Source organism: Rhincodon typus, chromosome 20 (assembly GCF_021869965.1).
Source record: "Rhincodon typus isolate 14 chromosome 20, sRhiTyp1.1, whole genome shotgun sequence".
NCBI classification, from domain to species: Eukaryota; Metazoa; Chordata; class Chondrichthyes; order Orectolobiformes; family Rhincodontidae; genus Rhincodon; species Rhincodon typus.
This window is the reverse complement of record NC_063351.1, coordinates 44,388,123-44,412,965: the sequence shown is the minus strand read 5'-3', so window position 1 is coordinate 44,412,965 and position 24,843 is coordinate 44,388,123. Positions and strand designations below refer to the sequence as shown.

Below are 24,843 nucleotides of genomic sequence, written 5' to 3'. Positions count from 1 at the left end.
GCTGTGAGTCCTGGAGCAGCGCGGGGGAGCTGTGAGTCCTGGAGCAGCACGGGTGGTAGGGGGGGCGCTGTGAGCCCTGGAGCAGCACGGGTGGTAGGGGGGCGCTGTGAGCCCTGGAGCAGCACGGGTGGTAGGGGGGCACTGTGAGTCCTGGAGCAGCATGTGGGCTGTGAGTCCTGGAGCAGCACGTGGGCTGTGAGTCCTGGAGCAGCGCGTGGGCTGTGAGCCCTGGAGCAGCACAGGGAAGAAGCTCTGTAGCAGCACATGGGGAGCAGCCCCAGAGCAGTGAGCAGGCAGCAAGTCCTGGACGGAGACCAGTGTGAGGGGACACTCCTTACGTTAGAAAACTGTAATGTAAACCCCTTAATGTTTTCCTATGTTTAACTTATTTTCTACTCTGTAATTAAGCAACTACTTCTATTCCTCTGCTCTATCCAAGAATTGTACCTAACTACTTGTGCCTAAGATGTCGCCATAAGAAGGCAGACATTGTAAAAGCTTTTCACTGTATTCCTACAATGGAATACACACGATAATATAAAGGGTATTGCATTGTATTGTAAGTTTAAAAGTTAGGTTCTAGGCTATCAGCTTACAATACTTTGGGAGGGGGTTTCAGGTCTGGTCCATAACACTGTTCTTTTAACAAACTGCACCAACCCCAAACCAGAACAAACTTGCTCAACTCTGATGGTGATGATGATTGAAGAATGATTTGCAACCATTAAGAATTAAATTCTGGGTAGTTTAGTGTTTTGGATTGACATTAAACAAAAAAAAAAGACAGATACATTTATGAGAGAGAGTGATTAGGTATTAGACCAGAATTTAAGATGAAAGCTACTGTGCTGGCAGTTTTTAGTTTGAAGAATTAGTATTTGAAAGCTCTGTATGTATTTATTTATATATTTATAGCTCTGTATGTATTTATAAATGTACTGGCCTGGCTCCTGGACCTCAGTCTTGTGACAAAAATCAATTGTAAGTATGCACAGAATGCAGAAGCAATAAAAAAATGGGGTTTGCATCAAAAAGTTATGATTTATTTTAAACTAGTAACATTTCTGCTTTTAATTTTATTCATATTTCAGTGCTTCATATTTATTTACTAAGTCTCTGATTTTACCCATTATGCTATATCTCTCCCCAAGTTTCTCGTTCTATCCATAAATTGTACATATTTGTAATATTTTGTTGCTAAATAGAATTATTGAAATAAACTGGATAACAATGAAATTAAGCCAGCAATTTGGAAGTATAAGATAATTATCATTCTTCATGGAATCCCTACAGTGTGGGAGCAGGACATTCCACCCATGGAGTCCACACTGACACCCTGAAGAGCATCCTACCCAGGCCTGGCCCATCCTTTCCGTGTAACCTTGCATTTCCCATGACTAATCTATCTAGCCTGCAGACTATGGGCAATTTAGCATTGCCAGTCCACTCAACTGCACATCTTTGGACTGTGGGAAGAAACCAGAATACTTAGAGAAAACCCACACAGACACAGGGAGAACGTGCAAACTCTACACAGACAGAGGCAGGAATCAAACCCAGGTCCTTGGTGCTGTGAGGCAGCAGTGTTAACCACTGAGCCACCATGCTACCCTTGGTTCAGTGGCTTGTAGCCACTTGCCTCTAAGTTAGGGATTTCAAGTCCCCTTTCTGGGATTTAAGTGCAAAATCAATACAGACATGCCAATCCAGTAATGAGGGAGTGCTATGCCGTCAGAGATGTTTTCTTTCAGGGTGAGATAGTTAAACTGTCCACTCAGTTGAGCATAAAGGATCCCATGGAACCAGGCAAAGAAAACCAGCGATTTCTATCCCAGTGTCTTGGCCAATAATTACATCCCAGAACATCCCTAAATGATTATATGATTTTGTTTAGATTGCTGCTTAAGATAGTTTGCTATGTAAAAATTGGTTATCCACATTACAACAGTGACTGCAGTTCAATGAGCTCTGCATTGATTGTAAAGCACATGAGGGTGTCCTGACATCATGCAAGGTGCTACAGAAATGCAAGTCTTTCTTTTTATTATTGTCATGGCGACTGGGGATTTAAAAACGATCAATTTAAAAATTGTCCTGCAGTCAGCTGCTGGAAAGACCCAGAAAGCATGACTTTGAAAAGGCAAATTTCACAAGGAATGAGTGCTGATCTGTGGAATGCATTACCAGATGATTGCTTTGCAAAGAATGAAACCTTTTTTAAGCTATAAATATTGAAATACGCAATATGATATATGCCTAATGACAATGAAATGTAAATTAAATGAAGAATGCCAAATCGGATAAATGGGGCAATTAAAATGGTAATAGGATGGAGATGATACAAAAAGAAAGGGCTGCAGTCTATTTTTGGGTAGCTAACCGATGCCCAATTCACGTACCCTTCAAAACCTTCCATCCAACTTTCTTCCTTGTGATTCTTTAACTACCAGCCTCATTCTACTTCCAAATAGAAAGTCATCTGGTCCTTTTCCTAAAGGAAAAAAAGTACCATTGTTTTCAGTTTCACCAACGCCCTGACAAATCTGTCAAATGATTCTAGCACTTTAAGAGAAGGATTGTGCTTTTCATGACCTCAGGAAGTCCTGAATCACCTTACAAGCAAAAAAAAAGAAGCACTTTCTTTATGAAACAACCTAGAGTCATACAGCACAGAAAGAGACCCTTCGGTCCAACCAGTCCATGCTGACCATAATCCCAAACTAAACTAGTCCCACCTGCCTGCTCTTGGCCCATATCCATCTAAACCCTTCTCATTCATGAACTTATCTAAATGCTTTTAACTGTTGTAACTCTACCTGCATCCACCACTTCCTCAGGAAGTTCATTCCACACACGAGCTGCTCTCTGTCTAAAAAAATTTTTTTAAAAATTAAAAAAATGCTTCTTCATCTTGGCATTTCTTAAAGAACAAAGGCTTGAGGAAGGGTTAACTCATCAGTTAATGTCAGGAATGTGTGTGGGACCATTTGATTTTCCTGCAATGGGTTCAGAAGAAGGTGTTCTTGCTGCTGGGGACAACTTTCTTACTAGATCTTCACTCAATATCAAAGGCGGTTGCTGCACACCCTGAGTAAAGCATCTCCAGGCATCGCAATCTGCGGAAACAAAGCGAAAACCCAAAGAACTGTGGATGGTGAAAATCAGAAGCAAGAACAGTAATTGCTGGAAAAACTCAGCAGGTCTGGCAGCAAAAGTGGAGAGAAAGCAGAGTTAATGTTTTGGGTCCAATGACAATTCTTTGGTTGCTGCCAGACCGACTAAGATTTTCCAGCAAATTCTGTTTTTGTTTCTGATTGTTTGTGCTTCCCAGTGGCGACGGTTGATGTGACACACAGCGAGCAATTTCTTTCTTCAAAGAGTCTTCGAGATGTTTGCATGGGGCTCCCTCTGTGTTGTGTTATCTGGCGGTCAGCTCTCTGTACAATATGGGTGTTTGGGCAGGCAATAATCATCCCTCCAGATACCATTACCTGCCTAATGTTGTTGGCTTTGCAGGAGGACAGTCTTGGTGCTGGTGGTAACAGTGATTTCCAACATTTGTGATATTATTCTGTTGGCTCATCTTGAGGCTGCTGAGGAGTCAGTGCTGGTAGAGGTGCAATAGAAGGTGTAAATGATAGGTATATTACAGGTGTACAAGACCTGGTGACTCTGCACTGTACAGGAAGGTTGTGTCAATTCATACACCTTTGTACACTTTGCCTCTGTGCTCTGAGGCTGTGGTCATTCCAAACTTATTTGTAGGATTCACCGAATAATACGCTTTCAATAGTTTGTTGTCCACTTCTTTGTGTTTGCTGGCTTCAAATGAAAGGACACTCCCGAAATAGGTATACTGCTTAAAGGTAAGACACTGTGGGTGCTGGGGATCTAAAACAAACACAGGAAATGATGGAGAAACTCAGGAGGCCTGGCAGCATCTGTGGAGAGAGAAACAGAGTTAATGTTTCAAATCTGTTATGATACTGAGTGTCATAGAAAGTGATACAGTCATACATTTCAGAAATGTTCTTCAGCTCATGGAGTCTGTGCTGACTTTTCTACATTGATCCCACTTTCCAGCACTTGGCCTACAGCCTTGAATCTTATGACCCTTTAAGTGCTCATCCGCATTTATATTTAAAGGTTTGAGGCTTCCCGCCTCAACTCCCCTCCCAGACCCAGGATGCCTGACCTTCACTTTAAAATGATGCTCCCTCATTATTGATCCTTCAACTAAGGTGAATAGAACCGAAGAAGAACTGTCAGAACAGACTTGAAATGTTAAGTCTGTTTCTCTGTCCGCACATGTGCTGAGCTCCTTTAGCGATCTCTGTGTTCGTATTTAGGTATGCTGTTTGATGGTTTCCTCACTGACCTTGCTAGGTGCTCTATATCTATGTTGCAGTGCAGATCGAAGCAAGACTTCAGTTTTCTTTCAACTGGTTTTTAGTCCAAAGTGCTGTGTTGCCTCGGGCGCATGTGTAGCAACACATTGCAACTGTGACTGACTGTGGCGAGGAGAGAAATTCACAGATGAGATTTTCTTGTGTCTTTGTATGAGAGCAAAGATGTCTGAGGTCGAAAAGATCACCATCTGCCCAGAAGGATATGTAACTCCCTCCTTAAGAATTTCCGCTACCTGCTGTAGCATCTTGCTGAAAGAGATAGTGAATAAGGTCAGAGTCAGAGCTAGTATAGGTCTCTGCTACACGCCGTTGGAGATCTGGAGGCCTTGAGTGTTGGTTAACAGGCCCATACTGACTTCACTGTGACCAGGAATCTGGGAGGGCCATCTGAAGTTTTTAAGGATTTTCTGAAGTTCATCTCTGCTGACAGTGTCGAATGCTTTGGTGAGGTTTACAAAGGTGATGCACAGTCCCTCAGTTTTGCTTATGACACTCGTCTTGTTTTTGTCCTGGCATAAATAACATGTTTAAGAATCACAGAATCATGCAATGCAGAAGAGGCCCTTCAGCCCATTTGAGTTTGCACCAATATGTGAGGAACACCTGACCTTCAACCTCATCCCATTTACCAGCACTTGGCCCACAGCCCTAAATGTTATGACGTGCCAAGTGCCTCATCCAGGTCGTTTTTAAAGGATGTGAGGCAATTCGCCTGTATCACCCTCCCAGGTAGCACATTCCACACCGTCACCACCCTCTGGGTACCTCACATCCCCCCAAACCTCCTGCCCCTCACCTTGAACCTGTGTCCCATTATGACCGACCCTTCAACTAAAGGGAACAGCTGTTCCTTATCCATTCCATTCACACCCCTCATCATCTTGTACACCTCAATCAGATTGCTCTTCAGTCTTCTTTGCTCCAACGAAAATAATCCAAGCCTATCCAACATTTGCTCATAACTTAAATGCTCTATCCCAGGCCTCAGCCTGATGAATCTCCTGTTCATCCTCTCCAGTGCAATCACATCCCTCCTGTAATATGGTGACCAGAACTGCACACAGTACCCCAGCTGTGGCCTAACCAAAGTTCTATACAACTCCAATATGACTTCTCAGCTTTTGTAAAGTATGCCTCGATTGATGAAGGCAAGTGTACCTCCCATATACCTTTCTCACCATCCTATTAACACGCCCTTCCACCTTCAGAGATCTATGGACAAACATGCCAAGGTCCCTTTGTTCCACACCATTCCTTGAAAACATTCTTGACAAATTACTCCTTCCAGAGCTTGCTGGTAATGCTGAAACACAATATCCAGCTGTTCAACGACAAGACCCCCATGTGACAATGACCATCGTAATAGTTTTTAGTGACGCAGGTGCATAGTATCATAGAATCCCTACAGGGTGGAAGCAGACCATTCAGTCTACACCAAAGCTTTGAAGGGCATCCCAACCAGACCCAGACCCAGACCCCCAACCGTATCCCTGTAGTCCTGCAATTCTCATGGCTAATCCACCCAGCCTGCCCATCTTTGGACTGTGGGAGGAAACCGGAGCACCCGGAGGAAACCCATGCAGACACGGGGAGAAGCTCCAACACAGACATTTGCCTGAGGGTGGAATCGAACCCGGGTCCTTGATACTTGTGAGCCAGTAGTGCTAACTTTGAGCTACCGTATCAGCCAAAATATGTAAACAATTTACTTTTGTGTTATAATTTTTTAATTTAACCTATTTTCCTAATCAACCTATTCAGAGGTGCTATTATACACCTCTAGGGCAGGTGGATCTTGAACTCTGATCTCTTAGACAAGGGGTAGGGACACTACCACTGTTCCACAAGAGGGCCGCCCCCTTAGTTGAAAGTCAAATAATGGTGATTGTGTTCCTAACAGTATACAGTGCCACTTGGAATGAACTGACTGCCCACTTTGATGTTGCTATGGATGGTTTTCATATGGGATGTTGAGTATGTGGGGCTCATTATGAGTCCACTCTGTCCGTACTTTGATGGATGGCCCTACAACTACGAGGATGAGTCCCAAAGGCCAATCTGTCGGAGCACAGCCAACTCAGTGCCAACTGAGGACATCGATTCAGGACTTGTTCACCACTGACAGGGCCCATCAACACACCAGGTCCTCAATGCCTTCAAATAAAATAATCGGACAAATTCAACATGAAGATCGGTAGGAAAACAAGTTGTGGGGGGATACAAAGAGTCTGCAAAGGGATAGAGATAGTTTAAATGAGAGGGCAAACATTGAAATGGAGATCTTGTGGAGAAATTGTGAGGTTGTCCCCCCTTAGGACGAATGGAAAAGCACAATATTATTTATATAGAAAGGGGCTGCAGTAAGCACATCTTATGTGCCCTTGTACATGAACAACAAAAGTTTATCAAGCAGATGGAACAAGTCATTAGGAAGGCAAAAGGAATATTGGCCTTTCGTGCGAGGAGAATGGAGTATAAAGGGAGGGAAGTCTTGCTAAGACTGTACAGGATATTGGTCAGTCCAATGGAATTAGTGAAACATGGAATACTGTTACAGTCCTGACAGATGAAGGGATATACCCACATTGGAAGCAATTCAGAGAAGGTTCACAAAACTGATTCCTGAGGATGAGGGAGGTGTTTTATGAGGAATGATTGTGTCTGCTGTCATAGGAATTGAGAAGAAGGAGAGGTGATCTTATTAAAATGTATAACATTATGTCATGAGGGGTGCAGATAAGGTGAAACACAATGGTCTTTTCCCCAGTGTGGGGGAGCTCAAAATTAGAGGGTATATTTTTAAGGAGAGAGGAGAAAGATTTAAAAAGAACACGAGGAGCAACTTTTTTACACAGATAGTGGTTCATGCGAGGAATGAACTGCCAGAGGAAGTGGTGAATGCGGGTACAGTTACAATGTTTAAAAGACATTTGGCTAAGTACATGAATAGAAACGGCTTGGAGGGATATGGCAGGTGGGACTGGTTTAGTTTGGGATTATGTTTGGCATGGAGTGGTTGGACTGAAGGGCCCGTTTCCGTGCTGTGTGACTCTATGACTCTATAACAGGCTGGTGATGACGTCAAGCCCCGTACAGGTCATGCACAAGCTAGATCTGTACCTTTGGTGAACATGGGAGGCGATGTGCTCTTTGTGCTGAGTGAGGCTTGATGTCTTCCTGATGGTTTGGCTCCTTATCACAGTAAGCATCAAGATTTCAGTGGGTGGGACAGCTCACTCCCAATCCTGTTCTGGCAGCATTCTCAATGTGTTTCATGGGCTTTGTGTTTCCACAGATACAACGGTCCGAACCTAGTGTTAAAGTATGACAGAACCACGAAGCGGCTGCAGAACATCGCTGTTGATGAGCACAGTTCTCCTTACTACTCATTGCGCGATCGACAAGGCAATGCTATAGGCGTAGCGGCCTGTGACATCGATGGTGATGGACAAGAAGAAATATACTTTCTCAACACTAATAACGCCTTTTCAGGTACACAGGGACTGATAGACACAAGGTTCATCTTGTTTGCCTTCCAACTACCAGTTTGTCAGGCCATGCAGTAATAAACAGAATAATGGGTCAGGTACAGCAAATAATCTCTATCAATGTATGGGAATTTGGTGCTGCTCCTAGGAGTGGGAAGCAAGGCCAGTAAGGAACTTGATAATGTGGAGGCTAAAGACCAGGTTCCCAACAGTGGGATGAAATTATGGTACAAAGTCCTTGGTAGTTTGATAGGGAGTTGATCTTCCCATTGGGAAATATGAAGCAGCACTATAGCATGCAGCATGCTCATTAAGAAGCAATTTTCGACTGAATAAGCACATATTTGTGATCGAGAATTGTGAGCTGTCACTTTCACGGCTGTAAGTCAGTGGCGTGAGGACAGGCAAAACAGTCCACTTCTGCAGATGGAATGAGTAACCGCTGCTTTTTCCTCTCTGGGGAAGCATTGACCAATGAGCCAATGTTTGTGATTGGGTGGCATGGAGAAAAGGGCATGGGAGATGGACCGAGGGAGGGAGGGAACGGGGCAAGCAGGGACCACGAGGCAGGGAGCTGACCCAGGGAGGGAAGGGGAATGGGACAGTGAGGGAGTACATGGAGGAACCGGACAATGATGGAGAGCTGGGATTGGGGCTGTGCAGGGAAGTGATGGGGAATGGGGTGGTATGGGGCAGTGATGGGGAATGGAGCGGTGATGGGGAATGGAGCGGTGATGGGGAATGGAGCGGTGTTAGGGAATGGAGGGAATGGGGCAGTGATGGGGAACGGGGCAGTGATGGAGAATGGGGGGGAATGGTGCAGTGATGGGAAACGGGGTGGGGTATGGGGCAGTGATGGGAAATGGGGGGATTGGGGCAGTGATGGGGAGTGGGGCGGTGATGGGGAATAGAGGGTATGGGGCAGTGATGGGGAATGAGGCAGCGATGGGGAATGGGGTTTGGGGCAGTGATGGGGAATGGGGATACAGCACAGTGATGGGGAACTGGGGGCGAATGGGGCAGTGATGGGGAATAGAGGGTACAGGGCAGTGATGTGGCAGTGATGGAGTACATGGGGGTACAGGTGCAAGGAGTCTGACTGAGGGAGAAAGGGTGCATGAGGCTTGGAGACAAGGCAAGTGTGTGGAGTAAGGAAGGGAATTGTGATAGAGTTGTTGGGTGGTGCAAGGTCTTTCCAGGCAAGGATAGTTGGAGAGAGATGATCCAAAAGGGTGCAGTGTTACTGCTGTCAATAGGGATGTTGAACAGAGATATTGGGCAGTGATGGCAGGGGGACATGTGGTGGGGCACATGTGGAGTCAAGTCCCAGAATCAAGCAGCATAGGTGGGACAGTTATCGGAAGGGTTAGGATCAGAGTAGGCCAGAGGTGGATGATGGTGGTAGGCTTAAACTGGGGAGAGGACAAGTGGAGGGTGATGGCTATAGGGTCTATGTGGGGCAGAGTCATAGGGGAAGCTTGAGACTCCCCGACTACTGCCTGTGGCATTCAGGGGTGGGTGGAACGAGCAGAAAGCAAGGCAAGGGTGACTGAGACACGACGGTGATAGTGAGTCAGTCAATAGTGACTGAAGGAGGTTAGATTGTTGAAGGATGTGGGGAGGCGATGGCCTAGTGGTAACATCGTTGGACTGTTAATCCAGATACTGAGATAATGTTCTGGGGACCAGGGTTCGAATCCTATCACGGCTGATGGTGGAATTTGAATTCAACAAACATCTGGAATTAAGAGTTTAACAATGACCATGAATCCATTGTCAATTGTTGGGAAAAACCCATCTGGTTCACTAATGCCCTTTAGGGAAGGAAACTGCCATCCTTACCTGGCCTGACCTACATGTGACTCCAGACCCACAGCAATGTGTTTGACTCTTTAACTGCCCTCTGGGCAATGAGGGATGGGCAATAAATGTTGCCTAGCCAGCGACACCCTCATCCCGTGAACGAATAGAGACCTTCAGAGCTAATGGTGCCTGGGCAGGAAGGGAAACCATTCCAAGAGATTTTTTGGCTATGATCAGATAAATAAGAATGGACCCTGGTGAGAACAAGCCCAATGAGCTGGATGAGTGACATTGGAGGAGGATGGTGTGGTGACCAATACAGTGCCATAAACAGAGGGACAGTTTACTTTCCTTAGTCACACAGAATGTCACTTGTGGCTAGGATAAAAGCCATTTGGTGGCTGGGTGCGGAGACCCTTGATTCAAACATTCCAGGAAAGAAAGGAATGGATTTGGGAGACAGAGACACATTGACAGGCTTTGTTGTGGAAAGGGTGTTTGGAGATGGGATGGTCTTTTGTAAATACAGTAACATCAAAGCTTGATTAACTTTGAAGTGTGGAGTGATACCAGCATCTTAACAGGAGAGAACCATTAGCAATTTGGGCTAGCATGTGACAAAGGATGAGGGGGTTGAATGGTCAGTACTTTACTGGGAGTAGGATTTAAAGAACAAAAAGTGGGTCTCCTGGACAAAACAAGCTCTGATAGTGAATGGGGTGAGATTGAAGAGAAACTAGGGAGACATGAGTTCAGGGCTAGGGCAGGGTGAGTTTTAGAAAAAGTCACAGAATGACAGAATTGCTGTGCTGCAGAGAGAGACCGTTCATCCCACTGTGTCTACACTAGCTCTCTGAGTAACTTTGTCTTCATCTCCTGTAATTTTTCCATAACCCTGCATGTTACTTACTTCAAAATAACCTCCAGTACTCTCTTGACGACTTCAGTTGAACCTGCCTCTACCACACTTCTAAGCAGAGCCTTCCAGATGCTAATACTCACTGTGTGAAAAACGTTGTTCTCACCCTTGCCTTGCTTCTTTCGCAGAACACTTTAAAACTGTATCCTCTAGTTCCTGATCCATTTATGAGCAGGAACAGTTGCACCTGATCTACTGTGCCCAGATTCCATCATGATTCTGAAAACTTCTATCAAATCTCCTCTTAGCTTTCTCCTCTTCAAGGAAAACAATCCTAACTTCTCTCATCTTTCTGAATAACTAAATTCTCTCTTCCCTTGAACCATTCTCAGAAACCTCTTTTACACTGTCTCCAATGTGTTCACATCCTTCCAATAGAGTGGTACCCAGAACTGTACACAGTACTCCAGCTGAGGTCTAACCAATATCTTATACAAGTTCAACATAACCTCATTGCTCTTGTAATCTATTCCCCGATGAATGAAGCTTGGAATACTGTATACTTTATCTACAGCTCCATCTAATTGTCCTGCCACCTATAATGACTTATTTGGTCCTAAACACCCTTTAGAATAGTACCTCTTATCTTATGCTGCCTCTTCATGTTCTTTGTAACATAGTTCATTACTTTACACTTCTAAACACTGAACTTCATTTGCCACCTGTCTGCCCGCTCCACCAACTTGCCGATGTTCTTTTCAAGTTCTGCACTGTCCTCCTCAAAGTTTACAATGCTTCCAATTTTGTCTCATCTATAAACTTTGGAATTGTCTACTGCACGGCAAGATCTAGATCATTTGTGTATATCAGAAACAAACAAGGATTCCAATACTGAATCTATCCCCCCGGGGACACCACTACAAGCCTTCCCCTAGTCCAACAAATACCCATCACCCAGTCCTCTCTTGTTTTGACCCTTTGTATCCATTTTGCTACACTCTGTATTCCATGGCCTATAACTTACCTCACAAGTCTGCTGTGTGACACTTTATCAAATGCTTTATAGAAATCTATACATACCACATCAACGTCATTACTCTCATTGATCCTCTCTGTTACCTCTTCAAAGTACTTCCACAAGTTAGTTAGACATGATTTCCCCTGCACAAATCCACTCTTACTCTCCGAATCAATTCACATTTTCCCATGTCACTATTAATCCTACCCTGAAAAAATTTTTCTAGAAGTTTCCGCATCAGCAAGGTTAAACTGATTGATCTGTAATTGTAATTGCTGGAGTTATGTAGTCAGGGTGGATTGATGGGAAGAGGTGATGTGGCAGCAGCTGATTGGATAGTCTTGCTCTTAGTAACTAGAATACTCATAGGCTCCCTACACCTTTAGTTGGAGATGAGGATGGAGGGGATGAGGGGATAGATTAAGAAGATGGTTTACCAACGAGTATTAATGATCAGTCAGATCACTTATAGTATTCTGATTGCCACATTACAGGGAGAACATGCAGGCTTTGGTGAGGGTGCAGAAGAGGTTTACCAGGTGCTGCCCAGATTAGAGGGTATGAGCTACAAGAAGAGGCTAAACAAACATAAAGGGTTGTTTATTCTGGAGCGGTGGAGGCTGAGGGGAGACCTGATAGAAGGTTATAAAACTATGAGAAGCATAAATGGGTTGATGGTCAGAATCTTTTTCCCAGAGTTGAAATGTCTAATACTAGAGTGCATGCATTAAATGTGAGAGGGGCAAAGTTCAAAGAAGATGTGAGGGGCAGTTTTTTTTTTACACAGAGAGTGGTAGGTGTCTGGAATGTTCTACCAGGGGTATTGATGGAGGCAGATACGATAGGTGCATTTAAAGGGCTTTTAGATAGGCACATGAATAAACAAGGAATGGAGAGATATGGACCATGGGCAGTTTAATTTGGTGTCATGTACAGCACTTAGTTGGCTGAAGGGCCTGTTTCTGTGCTGTATTGTCCTATATTCTATGTTTTGTTTGGCTGTGGTGGGTTAGATCTATTGTCCACCTGTAGTGATTGGAACCAGGTGCAGGTGGATCTCATTGACTACGAGATTCCTGATTGGCCCAGGTTAACAATCCCAATCAAGGATCTAGTAGTCAATGAGATCCACCTGGACCTGGTTCCGATCAGTCCACAGCCATATACTATGAATTCTGTGTCTCTTAGACTTAAGAGTGCAGAGGTGAAGGCCATACTAAGGGTGAGGGAGAGTAATTTTATTGGGGGTGAAGGCATCAAAGGTGAGTGTGTGAGTGAGCAATGAGCAAATGTAGAGCTGATTCCCCTGGAAATTGCTCGGGATGGAGCAGTTTAGTGACAAATAGAGGCTGGAAAATCTCCTGTTGTTTTCTTTACACCAGGAAAGACTGAGGAGGGGACCTGATAGGGGTGTCTAAGATTATGAGAAAGACCCCTTTATTTCCATTCTCTGCCTTTTACCAGTCAGCCAATCCTCTATCCATGCCAGTACCTTGCCCCTAACACCATGCATTCTTATCGTACTTTGCAGCCTCCTGTGTGGTCCCTTGTCGAAGGAGCACCTTATAATTGCTCCAACAATGTGCCCCAACACTAACCATGGAAGAGACACCTCTCCTGCTTTAGTGCAGCCCATTACCCCTAATGATACCCCCTGCTAAGACTGATTTCCATTCAGGCTCAATTAGTCTTTCTTCTATCAAAGGGCCCTCATCACAAGGGTTTAAGCTTATTTCTGAGGCAGTACCTGGGCAAAGATGAATAAAATGGGAAGGTAAGAGAAAGAAGAGAGAGAGAGACATACACACATCAAATAAGAGACAAAGTGAGAGAGAGGGAACCAATAGGCAAGAGCAAGAAAGAGAGAGAGAGAGAGAATTAAGAGAGGGAGAAAGTGAGAGAAGAAATTTGGTTGTCTTTATGGTGTTAGGTCGTGTTCCTAAAAGTCAGAAATCAAAATGCAATCAATAACATGCTTGCAAGGTTTTGGTGAAGTGTAGAGTTGTGAGATTTGTGCAGTCTGCAAGGAGCTGTTGAATAACTGAGGTGATATCACAATCCTCATGAACAAAGAATAATAGATTCTTTCAGCTCAGCTTACCTGCAGTCGATAAGGTGGGTTTCTGTTACTCAATTAAATCGTGGTGATAAATTTGAAAAGTCAATATTTCAGCCAATGTGTGCCTGTGGTAGAGATAAAGGCAGGTTATTGAAACTGCCAGGGGACAGCAGTTTGAGAGAGTTACACAACAGATGTAGCCTTGTGTTGCTCAAGAATGGGACTGTGACATTGTCCTTCACTTCATAAGACACAAGAGAGTAAAACTTAGAGGCAGCTAAATTTGTCATCAGTGCAATCACAACAACAACTTGCATTTACATAACATCCCTGTTGTAAAATGTCCTAACGTATTTCATAAGAGCATCGTCAAGCAAAGTTTAACATCAAGTCATTTAAGGAGGCTTTAGGATAGCTGGAAAGGCAGTGGTGAAGTGGTAAAGTCACTAAACTAGTAATCCAGAACCCCAGGTTAATGGCAACATTTAAATTCAATTTAAAAAACGTGTAGTTCTTAGGGTGAAAGGAATTAAAGGATGTGGGGAAAAGCAGGAACAGGGTGCTGAGCTGGATGAACAACTGTGATCATATTGAGTAATGGAATAGGTTTGAAGGACTGTGTAAAATCATGAGGGGTATAGATAGGGTTAATCATAGGTGTCTTTCCCTAGGATGGGGGTGTTCAAGACTATGAGGCAGATTTTTATAGTGAGAGGAGAGAGATTTAAAATAGACATGAGGGATTTTGCACAGAAGGTGGTTTGCGGCTGCAATGAATTTCCTGAGGAAGTGGTGGATGTGGGCAGTTACAACGTTTTATAAGAGATTTGGATAAGTCCATGAATGGGAAAGGTTTGCCGGGATATGGGCCAGGAGCAGGCAGGTGGGACTAGTTTAGTTTGGAATTATGTTCAGCATGGACTGGTTGAACCAAAGGGTCTGTTTATGTGTTGTATGACTCTATGACTGAATGGCCTACTCCTGCTCCTACTTCCTATGTTCCTAGAGACTGAAATAAAATGCTAGTGATGACATTACTGGCATGTAACCACGTTTTGTCTTAGAGGGGTAAATAATCGGGGGCACTGTTTTTCAGGTAAGGACCAGGAGTATAAAGAGGCTATGAGGAAAAACCTTTTTCAACCAGAGGATAGTGGGAATCTGGAACTCACTGCCTGAAAGGATGGTAGAGTCAGATACCCTCATTTAAGAGCTATGTAGATGAGCACTTGAAATGCCATAGCTATGGGCAATGGGCCAAGTGCTGTAAAATGGGTATAAACAGAGGGCTGTTTGATGCTGGGAGTAGACACAATGGGCCGAAAGATCTTGTTCTATGCTGTAAAAACTCTGGCTATTGATTGTAGTAAAAACCCACCTGGTTCACTAACACCTTTTAGGGAAGGAAGTCTGCCATCTTTAACAGGTTTGGCCCACGTGTGACTTCAGGCCCACAGTGAAATAACTCCACAGAAGCAGGTATCATGTCATCAAGTCACCCTTTGTTTTACACGTGGAGAGTCCTTGACACTGACCCAGCTCCCTCAGAGCCAGCTTTGAGTGAGCAGGATGTCTGACACTCCTGTTTATATCTGTTAGCCAGGGCTCCCAGACTGGACCAGATTAACAGCCCCAATCAGGGATCTCATATTCTATGAAGGTGACCTGGCTGACCTCCTTATAGCCACTACACACAGCAATGTAGTTGACTTTTAACAGCCCTCTGGATAATTGGAGATGTGCAATAAATGCTGGCCTAGCCAGATACAACCATGTCCCATCGACCAATTTTCTTTTTTGAAAAGCTTGTCTAAAGACTTGGCCAAACAGGTAGGTTTTAAGGTGATTATTACTGGAGGGGCTAGGTAGGTTTAGGATGGGAATGGCTTTTGCCTTAGGCAGCTGAAAGCATGTCCACTTTGTGGTGGAGTGATTAAAAATTGAGGGTTTGGGAGTGGCCAGAATTGGAGGATCGCAGAGAGCTTAGAGGGCCGTCAGATTGAACGGAGGGGGCCAGAGGAGGTGACATTTCAAAGAGAGGCGCGAGAGGAATTGATGATGTCTAGCTGTGGGGAAAAATGAATAGAGTGTCAGAGGCAAATAAAAGAAAGCAGTAAAGAAGCCAGGCACTGAGAAGGGAACTGGAGAAAGGCCAGAGAGTTACAAGACATTCTGTCTAGGAAGAGAACCGGTATTATAGACAGTCTGAGACACAGGACATTTGAGAGCCTTGGAAAGATTGTTACTGCAACCTCCAAATGTCGAGACAACTTGGTGCCAATAACAATTAAGAGCCAATGACTTCGATTAGCCATTGTTGTCCAGCAGGAATATTCTCCTTCCCATTAAATTACTTTCTACAGGTGATGATTAGCAGAGTAAGGGACATTTGCCTGATGAATTTGCAGCAGAGGATTTTATACAGTTGTAATGTTGTGAGTGAACAAATTGATTCACTTTGGCCAGAAACTCAGTACGAGCACTTCACAGTGATTTGGAAATATTATACTTAATTTGACAACATTTTCCATGCTGCTTATTAAATATTCAGTGCTAATCTAATTGTTGAGGTGGTTTTGAGGAATTGTTGAGAGAGTTGAGAGGGGACAACATTATAAATGATAGTCAGTAGATATGGTCCACAGTCTAAGAAGGATTGAGACTTCACAGCCTGGGTTCTAAACTCTGGAATACTCTCCCTAAACCTCTCTGCCATTCTCTCCTCCTTTCAAAACCACAAGAGCAAAAGATGTAGGAGTAGAAGTAGGCTATTCAGCCCATCAAGTTTGTTCTGCCATTCAATGAGATCATGCCTGATCTGATCATGCGCACTTTTCTGCCTTTTCCCCACAAGCCTTGATTCCCTTACTGATTAAAACTCTGTTTATCTTAGCCTTGAATGTACTTAATGACTCACCCTCGACAGCCCTCCGTGGTAAAGAATTCCACAGATTCACTACACTCTGACAGAAGAAATTCCTCCTTATCTCTGTCTTTAATGGCTGACCTTTTATTCTGAGATTATTCCCTTTGGTCCTAGATTCTCCCACAAGGGGAAACAACATTTCCACATTTACCCATAAGATCCCTGGATTTTTCAGTAAGGTTGCCTCTCATTTTTCTATATTCCAATGAGTACAGGCCCATCTATTCAACCACATTCCATAAGATATAGCAGCTCTCTTGATTGGCACCACTCCCTCCACTGCGAAGTTCAGTAGCAGCAGTGTGTACCATCTACAAGATGCACTGCAGGAATTCACCAAAGATCCTCAGACAGCACCTTCCAAACCCCATGACCATGTCTATCTACAAGGACAAGGGCAGCAGATACATAGGAACACCACCACCTGCAAATTCCAGTCCATGCCAATCATCATCCTGACTTGGAAATATATTGTAGTTCCTTCACTGTCGTTGGGTCAAAATCCTGGAATTCCCTCCCTAAGGGCATTGTGGGTCAATGTAGTACGTGGACTGCAACTGTTCAAGGAGGCAGCTCATTACTACCGTCTCAGTAGCAACACGGGAGGGACAATAAATTCTGGTCAGACAGTGATGCCTACATCTCACGAATGAATTAAAAATAAACAAAGGCCAACATTCCATTTGCCTCCTGTATTACAAACTGAATTTGGATGCCAGATTTTTATGATTCATGGACGAGGACTCCCAAATCTCTCTGTTCTGTAGCTTTCTGCAATCTTTCTCCATTTAAATAATATTCAGCTCCCCTATTCTTCCTGCCAATGTGTTAACCTTACATTACCCACATTATTTTCCATCTGCCAAGCTTCTTCCCACTTGCTTATCCTGCCTAAATCCCTATGCAAACGCTTTGCGTCATCCTCACCACTTGCCTTCCCACCTATTTTGTGTCATTTGCACACTTAGCTATAGTACATTCGATTTCCTCATCCAAGTAATTAATATACACTTTAAACAATCATGGCCCCAGCACTGATCTCTGTGGTACATCACTAGTTACAGGTTGCCATTCTGAAAATGCAACTCCCCCTCCAATCCTAACTCTGTATGTTTTATTAGTTAGCCAATCCTCTGTCCATGTTAATATACAACTCCAACACTATGGGCTGTTATCTTATTCAGTAGCTTAATGTTTGGTACTTTATTAAATGCTCTCTGAAAATCCGAATATATTACACCTACTGCTTCCCCTTTATTTATCCCATTTGTTACCTCCTTAAGGATTTGTAATAAATTTGTCAGACACGATTTCCCTTTCCTAAACCATGTTGACTCTACTTGATCATACTGTAATTTTTAAACACTCCACTTTTCCATATTTTATCACAGACTCTAACACTTTCCCAATAACAGTCGCTGAGCAAATTGGCCTTTGTTCGCTGTTTCTTTCTCTGCTTCCTTATTCCAATAAAAGTGGTGCACTGACAGTTTTCCAATCCTCTGGGACTTTTCCAGAATCTAGACTCCTGGGAAATTACTGCCAATACATAACAGTTCAAATTGGAGGAGCAATATCTCATCTTCAAACTCGGCACTTTACAACCTTCTGGGCTCAATGTTGAGTTCAGTAACTTCAAATCGCGAGCCCATTTATTCACTTTCTTTTAGCTTTACATGTCACATTCTCTGTCACCATGTCCTCCCTCCCCTCCCCCACACCCCAGAGGGACTCTCTGTTCTTTCCTAGACAACAAGGTGCAGGGCTGGATGAACACAGCAGGCCAAGCAGCATCATAGGAGCAGAGAGGCTGACGTTTTGGGCCTCGATCCTTCATCAGAAAAGGGGGAGGGGAAGGGGGTTTTGAAATAAATAGGGAGAGAGTGGGAGGCGGATAGAAGAGGGATAGAGGAGAGGATAGGTGGAGAGGAAACAAACAGGTCGAAGAGGCGGGGATGGAGCCAGTAAAGGTGAGTGTAGGTAGGGAGTTAGGAAGGGGATAGGTCAGTCCAGGGAGGACGGACAGGTCAAGGACCGTAACTTCCCCTCCTCGGTGGTCGAGAACGCCCTCAACCGTGTCTCCCACATCTCCCGCACCTCATCCCTCACACCCCGTCCACGCAATAAGAACCAAAAAAGAATCCCCCTCGTCCTCACGTACCACCCCACCAACCTCCGGATCCAACGCATCATCCTCCGACACTTCCGCCATCTGCAATCTGACCCCACCACCAAAGACATCTTTCCCTCCCCACCCTTATCTGCTTTCCGGAGGGACAACTCTCTCCGTGACTCCCTTGTCCGCTCCACACTCCCCTCCAGCTCCACCACACCCGGCACTTTTCCCTGCAACCGCAGGAAGTGCTACACCTGCCCCCATACCTCCTCCCTCACCCCCATCCCAGGCCCCAAGAAGACTTTCCACATCAAGCAGATGTTCACCTGCACATCTGCCAATGTGGTATACTGCATCCGCTGTACCCGGTGTGGCTACCTCTACATCGGGGAAACCAAGCGGAGACTCGGGGACCGCTTTGCAGAACACTTACGCTCGGTTCGCAACAAACAACTGCACCTCCCAGTCGCGAACCATTTCAACTCCCCCTCCCATTCCTCAGACGACATGTCCATCCTGGGCCTCCTGCAGTGCCACAACGATGCCACCCGAAGGTTGCAGGAACAGCAACTCATATTCCGCTTGGGAACCCTGCAGCCCAATGGTATCAATGTGGATTTCACAAGTTTCAAAATCTCCCCTCCCCCCACCGCATCCCAAAACCAGTCCAACTCGTCCCTGCCTCCCTAACCTGTTCTTCCTCCCACCTATCCCCTCCTCCCACCTCAAGCCGCACCTCCATCTCCTACCGACCAACCTCATCCCGCCCCCTTGACCTGTCCGTCCTCCCTGGACTGACCTATCCCCTTCCTAACTCCCTACCTACACTCACCTTTACTGGCTCCATCCCCGCCTCTTCGACCTGTTTGTTTCCTCTCCACCTATCCTCTCCTCTATCCCTCTTCTATCCGCCTCCCACTCTCTCCCTATTTATTTCAAAACCCCCTTCCCCTCCCCCTTTTCTGATGAAGGGTCTAGGCCCGAAACGTCAGCCTCTCTGCTCCTATGATGCTGCTTGGCCTGCTGTGTTCATCCAGCCCTGCACCTTGTTGTCTCGGATTCTCCAGCATCTGCAGTTCCTACTATCTCTGTTCTTTCCTGTCTGGCAGTTAGACATACCATTGTCCTGCCATTCTCAAATCCCGAACACTTAATCTGAACTATCAACATCTTTGCTGCCCCAGCATTCCACCCCCTCCCTCAAATATTGCATAAATGCTGTCCTCTCCAGACTTCAATTCATCTCTGATGAAGGGTCATTCTAGACGTGAAACATTAGCTATCTCTCTCTCCATGAATGCTGCCTGACCTGCTGTGATCTCCTGCATTTGTTGTTTTCAGTACAGATTCTGGCATCAGATTTTGCACTTCCATTATCTCTATTATTAAGGCATTGCCTAAAACTTACCGCTTTGACCAAACTTTTATCGACCTATCCTAATATCACCTTATGTGGCTCAACATTTGATAAAGCTCCTAAGCTGCACTTTGGGGCAGTTTACTAACTTTATGTCTGTTGTTTAAGGCAGTCAGGACAAGAAAGGGTCATCACAAGGTGAGTTCTAAACATCAGGATATAAAGGACTCTTCCAGAGAGGAACCAACCAGTTTGTTTATTGCTATGCTGTTGAGTTAAGCCTTCTAAGTGAAGGGTACAAATCTCAGATGCAATGTAACGAACTAATAAGTTTAATGCAATAAACATTTATAAAGTCTGAACCTCTCTTCAGCCTAAGACTTTGTGTGGCCACCCTTTCTTACGTGGCATCAATAATGTAGACTATTAAGAAAAAGATGGACTGGTGGTAAGAAATCTACACAACCTATACTAGATGTGTGCCAGCAGCATTAGCATAATGATCGGGAATATCAAAACAAGTTGTGGTTATCAAAGGGCCTGCTGGATCCTACATTAAAAAAATGTAGGAGAGAAATACAGTCATAGACTGGTACAGCACAGAGACGGATCCTTCGGACCCTTCCATGCCAACCATATATCCTGATTTAATCTAGTACTATTTGCCAGCATTTTGCCCATATCTCTCTAAACCCTCCCTATTCATAGACCCATCCAGATGCCTTTTAAAGGTCTTAATTGTACCAGCCTCCACCACTTCCTCTGGCAGCTCATTCCGTGCATGCACCACCCTCTGCGTGAAAAAATTGCCCCTCAGGTCCCTTTTATATCTTTCCCCTCTCACCTTAAACCTATGCACACCCCCGCCCCCAGTTTTCAACTCTTCTACCCTGGAGAAAAGACCTTGATTATTTACCCTATACATGCCCCTCATGATTTTATAAGCCTCTATAAGGTCACTCCTCAACCTCCAACATTCTAGGGAAAATAGCCCCAGTCCATTCAGCCTCTCCCTATAGATCAAACGCTCCAAACTTGGCAACATCCTTGTAAATCTTTTCTGCACCCTTTCAAGTTTCACAACGTCTTTCCTGCAGCAGGGAGACCAGAATTGAATGCAGAATTCCGAAAGGGGCCTAACCAATTTCCTGTACAGCCACAGCATGACCTCCCAACTCCTATACTCAATGTAATGACCAATAATGCTTTTCTTTATTGACAAGCCCACACATGAGTGGAAGTACTCTTCCTGGAGCCACAAATAAAACAATTTCCACCCTCTTCCAACCTCCTCAAGACTTGCTGAGATATTTCCACCAGTGTTTCGTCACATTCCTGCCCTGCTTAAGAACACGATTGTGACAGTAACAGGAATGAATAGACTCCCAAATCCATGAGCCAAGCTACTTAATTGGAAAGGAATAAGTTCAGGCACCAGAGATAAATCAGCTTTCTGGTTGCATTGTTATTATTAGGAAATGCAAGAACATTCTATGACTACACCTACCTGCAGGCTATCCCTTGGGATTTACAAACTACAAACTGGTCAGGTGATTTCTCAGCTCCAAGTACTAAAGAATTATTGAAAGGTACCTTTATAAACTCCTGAATGACTTGCTGTAAACCAATTTTGCAGGGAATTTTTTTTGCCACGCGACCTTTATGCCATTATGGTACTTCAGCTGTAGGTGGTGGTCTTGCCCTACATTCACAGACAACATGCATAGCAATAAATGTCACACCTTATCAGAAAAATAACAACTGAGGCCTAGATGTGTTAGGGTAGATCATGACTATATAGGCCATAGGAATCCATCCCAATTTTTATTTCCATGTAGTCAATGTGTCAGGTGAGTTTTTTTTCTATGTGTTTATGGAAGGTGGATGTCACTAGCTAGGCCAGCATTTATTGCCCATCCATAATTGCCCAGAGGAATGTTACGAGTCAACCAAAATTAAAGGTCATAGGTTTAAGGTGAGAGGGGAAAGATTTAAAAGGGACCGAGGGCGCAATTTTTTCATGCAGAATGTGGTGCGTGTATTGAATGAGGTGCTGGGGAAGTGGTGGAGGCTGGTACAATTACAACATTTAAAAGGCATCTGGATGGGTACATGAATAGGAAGGGTTTAGAGGGATATGGGCCAAATGGGATCAGATTAATTTAGAATATCGGGTCGGCATGGACGAATTGGACCAATGGGATGGTTTCTCTCCTGTACAACTCTATGACTCAGTTAGACCCCCAGTTTCAGAATTCTATTGAATTCAGATTCTATCATCTTCCATGGTGGGATTGCGAACTTGTGTTCCCAGAACATTACCTAGGTGTCTGGAAGAATTGTCTAATGATTATACCACTCGGCCGTCACAATTTATGAAGCACAAGAGATTTTCGTGTAGCATTTGGAGACCATTGGGTAGATTTTGACTTAGTGCATGGCAGCCTATTAATGCGCTATTACCCATTTTGCATAATCGCACAGTATATTAAAATCCACCTCATTGTCTCCAGATGACCTACAGCATCACAAACTCTTTGCCTCTTTTTCAATTCCATTAATCTGATTCATTAGTATTCCCCTCAACGAGTCTAATCAACTTAATTTAAACTATCCATTAGCCTGGATCACCCACAATCCATTTTTACAATGCAACCATATTAATATAAAATAGTCACATTGTCCCTACTACAATGTAACACTTTCAAATACCCTGTCTTCTTAAGTGCCAATAGGAATAGCCTCTTCATTATTAAAATGAATGGCTCTTTGCTGTCATATGGATAACCTTTTCCTCCATATTGTAATATCTCTATAATCGAGAAACTAAAGTTCTTTTTGAAATTGCTGGGATTTTTTAAAGCCACTGCAATCTTTTCATGCTGGGTTGCTCAGAGCAGATTTCTGATATTTGATTTTCAATTCCTATAGACTCGCAAACTAATTGATAATGCACGAACAAGCAGCAATTGTTCCCATGATGCTTTACCTGCACATGTTTGGTAGTGTTACCGCACAAATTCTGACTCATATCTTTTCAAGTGTTAGAAAACTTAAACTGTGTGGCATTTCTTGTCGCAACCCATACAGAGCAACCTTCAATTGCTCAGATTCTCTCATTAATTGTACCATCTACAACATGCACGGCACTAAGTCACCGAGGCTCTTCCTTCAGCACCTTCCATACCTTCCATGACCTCTCCCATCTCGAAGGGCAAGGGCAGCGCGTACATGGGAGCTCCGCTTCCTGCAGGTGAAGAAGGTGTTTGGTACGGTTGCCTTTATTGGTCAGTGTATAGGAGTCGGGAGGCCATGTTGTGGCTGTACAGGACATTGGTTAGGCCACTTTTGGAATATTGCATTGAATTCTGGTCTCCCTGTTATAGGAAGGATGTTGTGAAACGTGAAAGGGTTCAGAAAAGATTCACAAGGATGTTACCGTGGTTGGAGGTTTTGAGCTATATAGAGAGGCCTAATAGGCTAGGTCTATTTTTCCTGGAGGGTCGGAGGTTGAGGGATGACCTTATAGAGGTTTATAAAATCATGAGGGACTTGGATAGGGTAAATAGTCAAGGTCTTTTCCCCAGGGTAGGGGGGTTGAAAACTAGAGGGCAAAGGTTTAAGGTGAGAGGGGAAAATGTAAAAGGGACCTAAGGGGCAACATTTTTCACACAGAGGGTGGTGGGTGTATGGAATGAGCTGCCAGAGGAAGTGGTGGAGGCTGATACAATTACAACATTTAAAAGCCATCTAGATGGGTACATGAATGGGAAGGATTTAGAGAGGTATGGCTAAATGCTGGCAAATGGGACTAAATTAAGTTAAGATATCTGGTCAGCAAGAAGGGGTTGGACCGAAGGGTCTGTTTCTGTACTGTACAACTTTATGACTCTGATTCTAAGTTCCCTACAACTCACACACCATCCTAACTTAGAACAACATCGCTGTTCCTTCTCTGTCACTGTAAATTAGGACCTGGATTGCTAAATGTAATCAAGGAATACATTTATCATATCTTCCCCCATTCCCCATTCCTGTCTCTTCCCTGATGTAAAATACACAGATTATCTCGTGGACCAGATAAAGCAAAGCACTCACCTTACCCAGATGACCACCTAATGCCAACATTTCCCGAGATTGGCACCCAGGGAATGATCCAGCAGACTCCTTCCTCACACAATGAGACATAAGGAATTGACTACAGGGAAGGTGGCCATTCGGCCCATCGTTTCCACGTCAGTTGGCAAGTAGCCATCCAGCCTGACCCCACTTTCCAGCTTTTGGCCCCTAGCTTTGTAGCTGTGTTTGGATGAGTAGTCAGCCCTGCCCCATGTGTGGTATGAGCAATCGGGTAGATTTGCTGCCACCGATCCTGTTCCTGGTTGCGATCTAGAGAGCGTTTTCGGTTTGATGTGGCAGAGGAAAACCACTTACTGGTCTGACAAGACGGGGAACTTGTCTTGAACAATTCCTTATGTCTCATTGTTTGGGGGAGGAGTCAAGCTCAGGAAACATTGGCATAAGGTGGTTACTGCATGATGGCAATCAGGTACAAGCTACAATGCTATGGTGGGCATTGTTACTGAGATTATAAGGGAGACCGAGATAAGACCATAAGATGTACGAGTAGAATTAGGCCATTCAGCCCATCGCATCTTGTCCACTATTCAATCATGGCTGATGTATTTCTCAATCCCATTCTCCTGCCTCCTCCCTGTAACTGATATCCCCTTACTAATAAAAAATCTATCTATCTCTGTCTTAAATACACCCAATGACTTGGTCTCCACAGCCCCCTGCAGTAATTA

General features: G+C 44.3%; 1 protein-coding gene across 1 annotated transcript in view; it reads left to right on the top strand.

Annotated features, from left to right (window-relative positions):
- The window catches only part of crtac1b (cartilage acidic protein 1b), a 277,573-nt gene that overhangs the window by 94,124 nt on the left and 158,606 nt on the right, over positions 1–24,843 (top strand). Inside the window, exon 3 of the mRNA XM_048608690.1 lies at positions 7,705–7,901. Within this exon, the coding sequence (XP_048464647.1) occupies positions 7,705–7,901 (197 nt within the window). The remainder of the gene's footprint in view (positions 1–7,704; positions 7,902–24,843) is intronic.